General features: G+C 44.1%; 1 protein-coding gene across 4 annotated transcripts in view; it reads right to left on the bottom strand.

Moving 5' to 3' along the window:
• The window catches only part of cpne2 (copine II), a 178337-nt gene that overhangs the window by 127171 nt on the left and 35012 nt on the right, over positions 1 to 16154 (bottom strand). For all 4 annotated transcript variants that reach the window (XM_078400293.1, XM_078400290.1, XM_078400292.1 and 1 more), the window contains exons 2-6: positions 7997 to 8192; positions 6989 to 7168; positions 6817 to 6891; positions 5905 to 5976; positions 928 to 1011 (exon numbers count right to left, since the gene is read on the bottom strand). In XM_078400293.1, the coding sequence (XP_078256419.1) occupies positions 928 to 1011; positions 5905 to 5976; positions 6817 to 6891; positions 6989 to 7168; positions 7997 to 8167 (582 nt within the window). In that variant the 5' untranslated portion in view covers positions 8168 to 8192. The remainder of the gene's footprint in view (positions 1 to 927; positions 1012 to 5904; positions 5977 to 6816; positions 6892 to 6988; positions 7169 to 7996; positions 8193 to 16154) is intronic.

Below are 16154 nucleotides of genomic sequence, written 5' to 3'. Positions count from 1 at the left end.
CCCAATGGCTAATTTTAAAATCAAGCAGTGAAGAGCAGATCCATTCATTCAGTGCATAAAGGGATAATTATGTTCATCAGGAAGCCTAATTGGATAACTCAAAGTGATAACTGATACAATGGATGAAACGCAAGCCTCAGCACTAAAGTACAGATGAGATCAGATTGAAGCAGGATGCATTTAACATCATCTTGCCCAGTTTTGGTGTGATTCTAATATCCTGAATTCTACACACGGGGTTAGTGGCACCGACAATGGTTAGCAGAGAACAGATGCAATTACAAGCACAGGGTGATGAGCTCCAGACACCAGGGAACAAGGCAGGCAACAGAACATCAACCATTGCAAATTTCTTCTCCTTTATAAATTGACAGTACACAAGTTTGCAAATATTACAAATATTTAGATTTAAATAATGAAGAGAAAATGCTGCAGTAATCCTATCCACTTGATGGTAAGCCAAGGGGCTTTAACAGCGATCCTCTTTGCATCTGTTGGTTCCCCGATTTTTAACGATATCATCAAAACTTCACAGTACCCATTCTCCCATTGCCCCAGCACCTTCCCCATTCCCCACCTCCCTACACCCTGCGCATGCCCCCTTCTCCCCCTATCCCAACCCCACCCTGTCCATTCCCCTCACCTGCTCACCCCATTTATAACATTGGATGAGTCATAGTGATTTGATAATAAACCGAAGCATTGTTTGCGTTAGATGCAGAGGGAGAATTAGTCTCAGAGCAAAAACCCCTTGGTATTATCCAAGGCAACACTTTGTCCTTTCGCAAGAAGAACTTCAATGATTTCAAAGATTTTGTCAGACCGAGAAACAGATCGGACTTTCCACATCATTTGGAATTTAAAATCACATTCAATATTGCAAGGGAGAAGATAATTCCATCCGGTGAGATATCAAAGGAAAGGTACCTCTGTTCGATGTACAAGCATCCACTTTGCATCTTCTTCTTGCTTATGGAATTCTAAATAAGGGTCAGATTTCCCAAAGAGATCCTAAAAAAAGAAAAAATTCAAGTGAAAAATCAAAGTCCAAATTCTACCAAGTAACTTTGTTAACATTTTGCATCTAAAAGTAAATTATTCCTTAATTATTTGTTATGAACTAAAGGCAGCATTTCATTTGGAAAACTATTGCTGTGAAGCTTTAGATAGGACGACATGTACAACAGCTGAAAAACCTTAACCATGATTCCCAGACTGACAGCAACTACCATGTTAGAACATGTGGTTCTGTGGTTCTGTGGAACATGTGGAACATGTGGTTCTGTGGAACATGTGGAACATGCAAATGTTTTGACTGCCCCGACCGTGGGAGAACAAAGAGGAAGAAAAATGCACCTTGTGGCGCCACCATTACTGGCTGCCTCCCCAACAGTCTCTGTCCTTTATCCTTTTTGTTATTTTTAGTATGTGTTAAAAAGTATGTTTTAGTGTTCCTTGGTTTGTTTTTTATGTGGGGGGTGGGGGAAACTTTTTTTCAATCTCTTACCTCGACGGAGATCGATCGATGCGATTTTTTTCCGTATCGTACCTCCATCGCCACTGAGGCCTAACATCGTGGAGTTGGCATCTTTTCCTGGAGGCCGACCCGGCACTCCAAGCCGCGGGAGTCTGCGGGAATTTAACATCGTGGAGCTTGCGATCCCTTTGCTGGGGATCGAAGCTCGGGAGCTTCATGCCGCGGAGAGTTTCAACTGCCCCGAAGCGCGAGTTTCGATCACCCGACGGGAGCTTCGATCGTCGGCTGCTGATGGTTTGACTGCCCCGACCGCGGGAGAACAAGAGGAAGAAGCTTGAACTTCATTGCCTTCCATCACAGTGAGGAATGTGGAATCCACTGTGGTGGATGTTTATGTAAACTTTTATGTGGTTGTGTGTCCTGTGCTTTTCACTTAGTATGGCTGTATAGTAACTCAAATTTCACTGTACCTTAATTGGTACATGTGACAATAAACTGACCTGAAACATCAGGCAAATGCTCTGTGTTCAAGCTAGATGCCATCCGGTACACTGTGTTTTGGAGGCAAAGTCATGTAATATGACCGCTGATGTTATAACACCATGCAGGTTATGGGCTAGTTGCTGGTGAACAGTAAATATTGAAACAAATTAGCAAAGTCACATTCCTGGATGGGGAGGTATCACAAAATGCTGGAGTAACTCAGCGGGTCAGGCAGCATCTAGCAGAGAGGGAATGGGTGACGTTTCGAGTCGAGACCCTTCTTCAGACTGAACTTCCTGGATGGGGAGGCCTGCGAGAGGAACAAATGAATTGAAGCTGTGGAATTACGCAGTGGATATTTGGCTGCTTGACATTCAGTCAACAGTGGTCAGTGGTCATCAATACTTCTCACTGGAGATATTTGACTGGGTATTGCTGCCTAATGGCTGTGACATCTACAAGCAACCTTGAGTTTGCTGTCCTGGATGAACATTATTCCCACTATTCCCTTCACTGCTCTGACACTGGTCTTTAGACTGGCTGTGGGAAAATCCACATCAAAAAGTATTGTCTTTCGGTGTGTGTGGATGGCAACATTCCCTAACCAACCCCTGGAAACCCCTATCTGTGATGTAGACGAGACTGTGCAGACACGGAGGGACAATATTGTCTATTGTCTATTGGAAGTCAATGGACACAGAATGGAATGGAATCAATAGGCACATCCAGCAATGGAGGGACTTGAAAGGGCACCCCTAATTTCCAAGAGATGTCAGTGGACTCCTTTAACAACAGATTTCAATGCGCACTTTTAGTGATGGACACAGCTGACAATGGACAGGCATCGGACAATGGGGCAGCAAAGTGGCGCAGTGGTAGAGTTGCTGCCTTACAGTGCCAGAGACCCGGGTTCAATCCTGACGAGGCATGCTGTCCGTATGGAGTTTGTACATTCTCCCTGTGACCACGTAGGTTTTCTCAGAGTGTTTGGTTTCTAACCGCACTCCAAAGACGTACAGGTTTGTTAATTGCTGTCCGTTAAAAATGTGTAAATTGTCCCTCGTGTATAAGTTAGCGCTAGTGAATGGGGTGATCGCTGGTTGGCACGGACTCAGTGGGCCGAAGCACTTGTTTCCTCGCTGTGTCTCTAAAGTCTAATGTCAAAATCTATGGAGAGATGTCTAGAGATGCACGGACAATGGAGGGATATCCACAGGCACAGGTAAAGGTTGAACAGGCACAGGTAGAGATTGAACAGGCACAGGTAAAGGTTGAACAGGCACAGGTAAAGATTGAACAGGCACAGGTAAAGGTTGAACAGGCACAGGTAAAGGTTGAACAGGCACAGGTAGAGATTGAACAGGCACAGGTAAAGGTTGAACAGGCACAGGTAAAGATTGAACAGGCACAGGTAAAGGTTGAACAGGCACAGGTAGAGATTGAACAGGCACAGGTAAAGGTTGAACAGGCACAGGTAAAGATTGAACAGGCACAGGTAAAGGTTGAACAGGCACAGGTAAAGATTGAACAGGCACAGGTAAAGGTTGAACAGGCACAGGTAAAGGTTGAACAGGCACAGGTAAAGGTTGAACAGGCACAGGTAAAGGTTGAACAGGCACAGGTAGAGATTGAACAGGCACAGGTAAAGGTTGAACAGGCACAGGTAAAGATTGAACAGGCACAGGTAAAGGTTGAACAGGCACAGGTAAAGATTGAACAGGCACAGGTAAAGGTTGAACAGGCACAGGTAAAGATTGAACAGGCACAGGTAAAGGTTGAACAGGCACAGGTAGAGATTGAACAGGCACAGGTAAAGGTTGAACAGGCACAGGTAGAGATTGAACAGGCACAGGTAAAGATTGAACAAGCACAGGTAAAGATTGAACAGGCACAGGTAAAGATTGAACAAGCACAGGTAAAGATTGAACAGGCACAGGTAAAGGTTGAATGAAGTCCATGAGCATGGCTCACAAGGAAGAGTTAACAGTAACATTTAATGGCAGAGGAAAGCTAATGAAGGGAGAAGTTAATGTGCACATCTATCAATAGAATGCCGACCGTGTGAAGTGCCTGTAAGTAAGAATTTCACTGTTCCGTTCCAGTGCATTTGGCAATTAAACATTCTTGACTCTTGTGCACAATATCTATCAATGGAATGATGTCATTGTGCACATCCAGCAACCAAGAAAATCAAGGAGTTAAACAAGGAACGAGTGTGAAGTCTGCCTTGTCAGCATGGAATGAACACGTCCGGGGTTCGATACAAAGACAACTGGACCTTTTCTCAGATAGATCACTTTATCAATTCCAATGTTACTATTTTTGAAGGGAACAAGTTCCTGCTTAAATTATCCACAAAATGTGGCTCTTTCACTCGTGAGTGCAGCTGATGTGATTTGCAGTTGCTTTTAATGTTTCTTCAACAAAGAAACTACCTTAGCGATCTCAGCAGTTCGCGAACCACAATGATTACTGTCATCCAACAGCCTGCAATTATAGAGTTCAATCTGTTTACGCTAAAAGAGGTCCTTAGAGGCACAATTGAAGGAAGAATGGAAATAAGAACTAATGTTCAAAATGTTTTCAGTTACTTTATTTTACCTAAGTGAAATGTACAAAATTATTGTGGTGCAACTATATTAAGAATCAGTTGTATATATTGAAATGTAAAATGGGGTTTATAGTGCTCAAGGTACCCAGGAGATTACAGCAATGAATGTCTATCCTAATGATATAATTGATATTATTTTCCAAGTGATGTACTCTTCTCAGGAATATTAGATTATACAATATTCAGGCATTGTGCAGAAAACACCCATCCTCAACCAACAGAGATCATATTCCCTACCATTTAGTCTGCGTTCACTGTATACAAAGGTTCCACACTAAAACCTTATTTTAACTTCAATGCATCTAACGCACAAAGCATGCAGGGATACAGTTGAAGTCACTGGTCACAATTTACATGCATGTCTGTACAGGTCCACTCATCTTTCCTCTTCTTTGCAGATGATCTGTTATTGCAGAAGTTGCAGCTCTGGATGCATACATCCCACCCCTGCAACTGCTTTGGTAGCCTTGACAAGTGGGATAATTAAGAGAATCAACGCCAAAAGCTGGAGTAACTCAGCGGGTCAGGAGTATCTCTGGAGAAAAGCAATATGTGGCGTTTCGGATCGAGACCCTTAATTGAGAGAATATGTGTTGCTCTAGAGCCAATGTCCAATAAGAAATCAGCCAAACCAAAAGTGGAGGCACTGATTTTGAAGTCCTGAAACAAACACTTCATAATGTCATAGGTCATAAGTGATAGGAGTAGAATTAGGCCATTCGGCCCATCAAGTCTACTCCGCCATTCAGTCATGGCTGATCTATCTCTCCCTCCTAACCCCATTCTCCTGCCTTCTTCCCATAACCTTTGATACCTGTACTAATCAAAAATCTATCAATCTCTGCCTTAAAGATATCCACTGACTGCCTCTACAGCCTTCTGTGGCAAAGAATTCCACAGTTTCACCACTCTCCACATCCACTCTATCCAGACCTTTCGCTATTCTAGATGTTTCAATGCGTTCCCGCCTCATCCTTCTAAACTCCAGCAAGTACAGGCCCAGTGCTGACAAACGCTCATCATAGGTTAACCTACTTCACCAAGGAAGTGACTTGGACACTGCCAATGCTCAGCAGGGATAATTGAGCATTACTCTAACATTCTGTCACATCTTTTTAGATCTCATGCTGGTTTCTTATGTACCAGCATGTATGCCAAAAATCTATGAGGAAAGCCCACAGAATTCAAAACTCCTTCATGAAGATCACCATCGTGTTTCACGAGAGCTTGGTTTGACAGGAACATTACAATGAACATTTTGCCCTGATGATCAGAAATGTAATAGAATGATATGAATCACTGTTCTTTGAAAGGTTTACCCTGAAAATTATACCTTTTTGTCCAGTTTTCTTCCAGCCATACTAAGAGTGATTACTCTGTTATCTGAGATTTCTTGAGCACTTATCTGTAACAATACAAGAGGTAGAATTAACAGTTCATTTTTTAAATATTCTCAGCCAGTTGCCAACCAACACATTTGCTGGATAGTAAGATGTGGAGTTAGAATTCATATCAGCATAAACTAGAATAAAGTTCAGATGTACAAATCAAGTATTCAAACTTTGTATTTTTTCTTGAAGATAGATCAACCACTTACACTTGGACAATATTTGTTTGCATAATTAAAAAGTAAACTTCTTTATCCCCCATGCAGATATTCTTTCTCACTGCTCCCAGTAAGCATGCACAGCATGGACATTAAATGTTAACATCTAGCAAATATCCAGTGCTGCTTCCACCTGTATCCCCAGCCATATTTCCTAATTCTTTCATCTCCCACTAAATTACCAGCTTACAAGGGGAATTAGGGAGATTATTCAACACAACAAATGATTTGATCTTTCTGCTGAATCAAGTATCTCTGCCATTTAATTTACTTTGATTTACTTTAGGGTGGTGCAGCTGGTAGAGCTGCTGCTGCCTCAACGCACCAGAGACCCAGGTTCGATCCTGACCTCAGGTGCTGCCTGTATAGTTTGCATGATCCCTTGTGACCGCATGGGTTTCCTCTGGTTTCCTACTACGTTCCAAATACATGCGGGTTTGTAGGTTAATTGGCCTCTGTAAATTCCCCCTGATGTGTAAAGAGTGGATGAGAAAGTGGGATAACATAGAAGTAGTGTGAATGAATGGTCGGTGTGAACTCGGTGGGACAAAGGATCTGTTTCCATGCCGTTTCCATGCCGTTTCCATCTCTAAACGAAACTAAACAAAACATGATAGATTGTGTTAAACTTTACTATACCATTATTGTTCCTTTTCCAGCAGGTTTCCCATTCGTCAGGACAAGTGGTCGTGTCATCTTCTTGCTTGAAACAATCTGCCCCATTAATCAAAAGTTTACTTTTAATAAGCACGTTTTTGAGGGATCGTGTGATGACAATTCATGCTGAAATTACATTGATGATCAGACCTACCACTCCGAGAGTACATGTAAATTCTCCAAGAAAGTCATGCTCGTAAAGCTGTTTACTGGATTTGTCTTGGTCAAATAAGGCAAATTTCAGTTTCTGCACTTCTTCAAAATGATAGTCTACCACAAACTTCTTTGCAAATACTGGGTTTAGATTGTTCACGGCTGTTTCTGTCCTTCCAATCTGACATGGAAAAGCAAATATAACAGGAATGGTTAGAAAACATCATAAGAAAGTGGAAATCTTCAGGCTCCGAGTGGAAAGAAGAATGAAGGACGTGGGGGGGGCATGAGGGAGGGGGAGGGGGAGGGGGGGAAACAAAGTGGAACCTGGCACAGGGGTACTTTGTAACTGTAAGCAGCCTCTAATTGCCGACCATTTGCGTACCTTGGGTCTGCAAGCAAAGAATTTCACTAACTTGTCACAAGTGACAAGAAAGTATTCATTCATTCATTCATTCATTCATTTATCACCACCCCATTCCTCAATCTCCTCCAATGGTCACACCTCACTCTCTCCCACTCCCCCTCATTCTCCTCCGCTGGTGGCTCTTCAATTCAATCTGTTACCCACGTTGTTCTTTATTTGGACAGATACATGGCTAAGGGTCCAATGCAGGCCAATGGGACTAGCCCGGTACGCCAATTTGGTGCATGGACAAGATGGGTTTGTTACCGTGCTGTTATAGCTCTAAGACTCTTTAGTCTTTCCCACGCCGCTCCATTCTATGCAATGCGTTCCCCCTGAAAACGTGTGGAAGGTGTTAAATGCTGATGGGTAGCATTGCTGTCAGACAGCACAATCAGCACTGCTCCCAGCAGACCAGTAAATAAAGATAATTACCATTATTTTATTTTTTAATGAATGCTTTTTTATTTTTGTTATCCACTTTGCTGCTGTAACCCTGCAAATTTCCCCGTTGTGGGATGAATAAAGGATTATTATTATTATTATTTCCCCCAAGTTGAACCAGTCAGAGTTATTCATTAAGTGAAACCGATATTGACATACCTCCGACCATTTTCCATTGATTTCCATGAACACCACACAGAATGGGTCCGATTTAGACGTGACATCTCTGTCCAAGAGATTCTGGCCAGATACGGAGAGCTCCACTTGGCAGACGCAGTACTGGACCGAGCTGGCGAGCGGCGTGGGTGTGGTGGTTACCGTGTGTGCCATGCAGCCGTCTCCTTGCGCGTCTCGTCTGCCATTCACAGAATTGCAAAGGACATCAAGTTAGATATTTGACACGATGCAACACTGGCCACATAACAATGCCAAACAGTTAGCACTATCCATATGAGAGAAAGCTCAGAGTACTGGAGTAGCTCAGCAGGTCAGGCAGCATCTCAGGAGAAGATGGATAGGCAACATTTCTGCTTGGGACCAATCTTCCCCCTTTCCGTATGACCATATCTCTCTGTCTGTACTATAAACGTTGAAAAGCTCTAAAACTATCTTAAATTTTGACAGCCCCTCCAATAAAAGGGGCTTAAAATATATGCAAAAAACAATTATGACGTGTGAATCTACAGAAATCCTCAAATGGCCACAATCATAATGATGAGATAACACTATCTTATGTATCAGTCAACAAATCACCGCTTCCATGCCATCCTGAGACCTTACTTAACATTATTGGTCTCACCATTTCATCAATATGCAACTGTTTGTTTTATTTATTCCTATGGTTTCTAAGGTGGTCCCAATGAGATTTCCCATTTCCTGTCCGGGGGGGGGGGGGGGGGGGGGGAGTACAGGGGGGGGTAGGGGGGGGAGGTACAGGGGGGGGTAGGGGGGGGGTTACAGTTGTGCAGCAACTCGCAGTGAGCTACAGCCTCGCAGTGCCAGAGACCTGGGTTCGTCCCTGACGGTGATGTCTGGAGGAGTTTGTACTTTCTTCCTGTGACCGCGTGGGTTTTTTTTCCGGTGGCTCCCGTTTCCTCCCACAATCCAAAGACGTACGGGTTTGTAGGTTAATTGGCTTCGGTAAAATTGTAAGTTGTTCCTAGTGTGTGTAGGATAGTGTTAGTGTGCGTGGTAAACGTTGCTCAGCGCAGACTCGGTGGGCTGAAGGGCCTGTCTCCAAGAGCTTAGGTGAGTGTCATATGAAGTTCAATGATCTTTCTGGCAGTGTGTAGACCAGTGAATGAATGGTTTCTCGGGGGACAAAGGTGGCCGGCCGAGGAGAGGAGGTCAGATGCAGGTGGGCCAAGGTAAGGTGATGGGTTGAAGCCCGCAATAGTCTGGGGCTTGCCTGAGTCAGGCACCTTCAGCTGTTATTTGGGGGGTTGTATGTTGATATTCTACTGGGTTGTTTGTCAGAAAATAATTTCCCTCTGCGTTTGCACTTTGAACATGTGACAATAAGCCACCATTGAACCATCGAATATCCACTATACATCATCAGCCTGAAACTTGTTGGCCAATAATGGCTGCCAGAACATCCTCCTCCCCTCCTGCAGGATAGTCTGGCAAATAATTAGTGCAACAGCAGGCAGCGCCCAGAGACGGGCAGAGCTGGAATAATCTTAGGCTCTCGTCACCACTGGTCGCTGAGACTGTGCTCAGCAACAGGGCCAAAATGATAGGGGACGGGGACATCGAATCCTCTTTGTCACGTCCAGTTCCTCTTTATCATGCAGCCTCTTCCTATTCACAAGCTGAAGATAGTATTTGCAAGCACTTCTTCATTTACCTCCCTGTCTTTCTGCTGATAGCCTAAAGCTGCAGGTTCTCCAGGCTAAAGAGCAAGAAGGTAGCCAGTGTAGACCCTACATAAGGCAGGAGCCTATGGTCCTCGCAATGATGCTGCTTTAGACAAGAGATACAGCGTGGAAACAGGCCCTTCGGCCCACTGAGTCCGCACTGACTAGCGATCACACCGTACAATAGTACTAACTTACACACTAGGGACACTTTATAATTTTACCAAAGCCAACAAACCTACAAGCCTGTACATCATTGGAATGTGGAAGGAAACAAGCTAAATGCAGGAAAAATGTTCCCAATGTTTGGGAAGTCCAGAACCAGGGGCCATTTAAAACTGAGGTGAGAAAAAAAACTTTTTCACCCAGAGAGTTGTGAATGTGTGGGATTCTCTGCCACAGAGGACAGAGGAGGCCGATTCGTTGGATGAATTTAAGAGAGTTAGATAGAGCTCTAGGGGCTGATGGAATCAAGGGATATGGAGAGAAGGCAGGCACGGGTTACTGATTGTGGATGATCAGCCATGATCACAATGAATGGTGGTGCGGGCTTGAAGGGCCAAATGGCCTCCTCCTGCACCTATTTTCTATGTTTCTATGAAACCGGAGAAAACCTACGTGGTTACAGGGAGAACCTACAAACTCTGTACAGACAGCACCCACAGTCAGGATCAAACCCGGGACTCTGGCAGTACTGGAGCCTACCAGGGAGAAGGCAATTCTGGATTTAGTGTTATGTAATGAACCTGATCTGATAAGGGGACTCAAGGTAAAAGAGCCATTAGGATGCAGTGATCACAATATGATAAGTTTTACTCTACAAATTGAGAGGGAGCAGGGAAAATTGGAAGTGTCAGTATTACAGTATAGCACAGGGGATTAGAGATGCATGAGGCAGGAGCTAGCCAGATATGACTGGAAGGAGGCCCTAGCAGGGAAGACGGTGGAACACCAATGGCAGGTAATCCTGGGAATAATGCAGATGTTGCAGGATCAATTTATTCCAAAGAGGAGGAAAGATTCTAAGGGGAGTGGCTGACAAGGGAAGTCAAGGACAGCATAAAAATAAAAGAGAAGAAGTATATCATAGCAAAGAAGAGTGGGAGGCCAGAGAATCTTTTAAAGAGCAACAGAAGATAACTAAAAAGGCAATACAGTGAGAAAAGATGAGGTACGAGGGTAAGCTAGCCAATAATATAAAGGAGGATAGTAAAAGCTTTTTTAGGTATGTGAAGAGGAAAAAAGGTCAAGGCAAATGTGGGTCCCTTGAAGTCAGAAGCAGGGGAATTTATTATGGGGAACAAGGAAATGGCAGACGAGTTGAACCGGTACTTTGGATCTGTCTTCACTAAGGAAGATACAAACAATCTCCCAGATGTTCTAATGGCCAGAGATCCTAGGGTGATGGAAGAACTGAAGGAGAATCACATTAGGCAGGAAATGGTGTTGGGTAGTCTGATGGGACTGAAGGCTGATAAATCCCCAGGACCTGATGGTCTGCATCCCAGGGTACTTAAGGAGGTGGCTCTAGAAATTGTGGACGCATTGGTGATCATTTTCCAATGTTCGAGAATTCAGGATCAGTTCCTGTGGATTGGAGGGTAGCTAATGTTATCCCACTTTTTAGAAAGGTGGGAGGGAGAAAACAGGAAATTATAGACCAGTTAGTCTGACATCGGTGGTGGGGAAGATGCTGGAGTCAATTATAAAAGACGAAATTGCAGAGCATTTGGATAGCAGTAACAGGATCGTTCCGAGTCAGCATGGATTTACGAAGGGGAAATCATGCTTGACTAATCTGGAATTTTTTGAGGATGTAACTAGGAAAATTGACAGGGGAGAGCCGGTGGATGTGGTGTACCTTGACTTTCAGAAAGCCTTCAACAAGGTCCCATATAGGAGATTAGTGGGCAAAATTAGAGTACATGGTTTTGGGGGTAGGGTACTGACATGGATAGAAAATTGGTTGACAGACAGAAAGCAAAGAGTGGGGATAAATGGGTCCCTTTCAGAATGGCAGGCAGTGACTAGTGGGGTTCCGCAAGGCTCGGTGCTGGGACCGCAGCTATTTACAATATACATTAATGACTTGGATGAAGGGATTAAAAGTACCATTAGCAAATTTGCAGATGATACAAAGCTGGGTGGTAATGTGAGCTGTGGGTAAGATGCTATGAGGTTGCAGGGTCACTTGGTGAGTTGTGTGAGTGTGCGGATGCATGGCAGATGCAGTTTAATGTGGATAAGTGTGAGGTTATCCACTTTGGTGGTAAGAATAAGAAGGCAGATTATTATCTGAATGGTGTCAAGTTAGGAACAGGGGACGTACAACGAGATCTGGGTGTCCTAGTGCATCAGTCACTGAAAGGAAGCATGCAGGTTCAGCAGGCAGTGAAGAAAGCCAATGGAATGTTGGCCTTCACAACAAGAGGAGTTGAGTATAGGAGCAAAGAGGTCCTTCTGCAGCTGTACAGGGCCCTAGTGAGACCGCACCTGGAGTACTGTGTGCAGTTTTGGTCTCCAAATTTGAGGAAGGATATTCTTGCCATTGAGGGCGTGCAGCGTAGGTTTACTAGGTTAATTCCCGGAATGGCGGGACTGTCACATGTTGAAAGACTGGAGTGGCTAGGCTTGTATACACTGGAATTTAGAAGGATGAGAGGGGATCTTATCGAAACATACAAGATTATTAAGGGGTTGGACACGTTCGAGGCAGGAAACATGTTCCCAATGTTGGGGGAGTCCAGAACCAGGGGCCACAGTTTAAGAATAAGGGGTAGGCCATTTAGAACGGAGATGAGGAAAACCTTTTTCAGTCAGAGAGTTGTAAATCTGTGGAATTCCCTGTCTCAGAAGGCAGTGGAGGCCATTTCTCTGAATGCATTCAAGTGAGAGCTAGATAGAGCTCTTAAGGCTAGCGGAGTCAGGGGGTATGGGGAGAAGGCAGGAACGGGGTACTGATTGAGAATGATCAGCCATGATCACATTGAATGGTGGTGCTAGCTCGAAGGGTCGAATGGCCTCCTCCTGCACCTATTGTCTATTGTCTATTGTAAGGCAGCAACTCTACCTTTGCGCCACCCTGCTCATTTCCAATAGGGAGTTGCTCTCTAATGCAACAGTTGAATGCTGCGGACGGCACCAGTTTGTCCTGTAAAGTTTCCTGTCAAAGTGGCCTTTCACTTTCCAGTCCCCATTTAGCCTCGAACTTGCAGCTGTGGTAGAAACATCTCCTCTGCTTCCTTCTCCTCCCTCGCCCAGCAGCTTGTTCCTTCTCATTCCCTTTGTTCCTTCCCTCAGCAATGCTTCTCTCCAACGGAATTTTGCATGCATGTAACTCGTTTGTGCAGAAGCCATTCTTTCATGACCTCATTCATTCCGTGTCGCACTCCCCATTTTCGTTATGGAAAGCAAACATACACTGAACTCTAGTTCTGCGGTGAGAGCTTAAAGGAGGTGTTAATTGGAGCAGCAAGCTTGCAAACTGCAGCACAAACAGTGAATCAGCATTTCCTGTCTTTGATGCCACACAAACACCTGCTCAACATTTCTCGAGATACAAAATGCTGGAGTAACTCAGCGGGACAGGCAGCATCTCTGGAGAGAAGTAATGGGTGACGTTTTGGGTCAAGACCCTTTTTCAGACGTCACCCATTCCTTCTCTCCAGAGATGCTGAGTTATTCCAGCATTTTGTGTCTATCTTCGATTTAAACCAGCATCTGCAGTTCTCTCCTACACATTAATCAACAAGGGGTTAGCTATGCACGCACAAACACAGGTTACCAACATGGTGCCAGAGATGACTTGCACCACAAAGAAACGTGTTTGCTTTAACTATGTGGAATCCTCCCAGCACCTGTAACAGCCATAAAACCCACACTCTGAAACCACTGCTCTCAATCCTTTCCCCTCATAATGTTGGTGATGCCATGGTGAATAAGCCCTCTTCGTCTGATCCTTGTGCATTAATAATTTGGCTGAATATTTTGAGAACGTGCAACCTCCACACTGGCAGGATTGTACCCAGGACTCTGGCGCTGTGAATCCACAGCTTCACCAACTGCGCAACTGTTTTCCTTCAGATGAAAACTTCATATAAATTTATCCACTGCTCACTTGAAGAAATTAGTTTATTAGAACAAGCTGTTGTGAATTTCTAATTGGCTGATCATAATTGATCAAACTTAAAAAATTTGCTTCAGAAATTACAGGGAAAAGAATTGAGGATAATGGGTTTCAAATAGATTTGACAAGACACTGCATAAAAGACAGTTAATAGAATATTCAATCATAGAAAATGTGGACAAATAATTGGAGAATAAAAGGGCATGCGTTGGAGTGAAGATGAGAGATAGCCTCACGTGCGTGTGCACTGGATTAGTCACAGAGACACAGTCCAAAAGCAACAATTAAATAAAGCACTATTCCATCAGATGGCGAGATGGCAATGAGACAATGCAAACTTAAGGAAACAAAGAAATACTAAAGTTGTTAGAAAGTGCAGGTCAGCAGCACGCAAGTTCTTTGGAACAAATCACTCCTGGCTCAGAGACCATGAGTGCTTTTACAGTGGGAATGAGAGAAATGTTAATAAGACAGATAGTGAGCAGGTATCTGGGAGCTGTGATGGCAGACAGGTATCTGGGAGACATGACAGACAAGACAGACAGGTATCATGACAGACAGGTATCATGACAGACAGGTATCTGGGAGCTATGATCATGGAGAAGAGCATTTATTTTGAAAAGACAGGCTAAGGGGCCTGTTTCCATTATGTAATTTTACATGGTCCTCTGCAAACAATATGAATGAATGAGTGAATGAATGAATGAATGAATGAATAAATAAATGAATAAATAAGTTTATTGGCCAAGTATGTGCAGATACAAGGAATGTGCCTTGGTGCTTCGCTCACAAATGATAACACAAACATACAGTTAACAATTAAGAATAAAGCGTAACCACATCAAAACAATCAGGATACAACATTACAGTCTAAATATGTGGGTGAAAATAAACCAGAGCAAAAAGAGACTACAGACTTTGGTTATTGAGTAGAACTACGACGTGTGGAAAAAAGCTGTTTTTATGTCTGGCTGTGGCTGCTTTGACAGTCCGGAGTCGCCTTCCAGAGGGAAGTGCTTCGAAGAGTTTGTGGCCAGGGTGAGAGAGGTCAGGGATGATCTTACCCGCTCGCTTCCTGGCCCTTGCAATGTACAGTTCGTCAATGGGGGGAAGGTTGCAGCCAACAACCTTCTCAGCTGTGCGAACGATCCGTTGTAGCCTCCGGATGTGGTGCTTGGTGGCTGAGCCAAACCAGACCATGATGGAGAAGGTGAGGACAGACTCACCGGTGAGGTTCTACCAACATGAGCCAATGAATTCTTTATTTATAACTCTCACTTTATCATTTATCATCAACACAGTGGAGCCACACTGACATCAGTGTGGCTTGGCTTCAATCAAACTTCCTCAAACTCAATTGCAACAAATCTGAAATCATCATCATTGGTCCAAAAACGCTCACCAAATCCACCCAAAACTTCATCCTCAACATTGATGGTCTCCCAGTATCCACCTCACCTCACATCCGGAATCTTGGAATCATCCTTGATCAAACCCTCTCCTTCGACAAACACATCAAACACATCACAAAGACAGCCTTCTTCCACCGCAAAAACATTGCCCGTCTTCGTCCATCCCTCTCCTCCACAGCTGCAGAAACCCTCATCCAAGCCTTCATCACCTCCCGTCTGGACTACTGCAACAGCCTCCTCTATGGCGCACCCTCAAAAATCATCAATAAACTTCAATACATTCAAAACTCCGCTGCCCGTCTACTCACACACACCTCGATCCGTGACCATATCACCCCCGTCCTTTATAAACTCCACTGGCTCCCCATCCCCCAGAGAATCCAGTACAAAATCCTCCTCATAACCTACAAAGCCCTCCATAACCTGGCCCCATCCTACCTGACCGACCTCCTCCACAGGCACACTCCCACCTGCACCCTCCGCTCTGCCGCTGCCAATCTCCTATCCCCCCACATCCGGACCAAACTCAGATCCCGGGGGGACAGGGCTTTCTCCATCGCTGCTCCCACCCTATGGAACTCACTACCCCAAACCGTTAGAGACTCCTCCACACTCACCACATTCAAAACATCGCTGAAGTCTCACCTGTTCAGTACTGCCTTCAACCACTGAAAGTCACCTCACCTTCTGTCTCCTTTCTCTGTTCATTTATTTATTTACTTATTTATCTATTTATTCATTTCCCTATGTTCTCAAAATCTCTGTAAAGCGTCTTTGAGTATATGAAAAGTGCTATATAAATAAAATGCATTATTATTATTATTATTATCAGCTCCACGGTCTCTACCCAACTCTGTCTGCTCAAGAGGAAAAGACAGTTAATGTTGAAGATAGACACAAAATGCTGGAGTAACTCAGCG

The sequence above is a fragment of the Rhinoraja longicauda genome, chromosome 6 (genome assembly GCF_053455715.1).
Source record: "Rhinoraja longicauda isolate Sanriku21f chromosome 6, sRhiLon1.1, whole genome shotgun sequence".
NCBI classification, from domain to species: Eukaryota; Metazoa; Chordata; class Chondrichthyes; order Rajiformes; family Arhynchobatidae; genus Rhinoraja; species Rhinoraja longicauda.
This window is presented reverse-complemented; position numbering and strand designations above follow the sequence as displayed.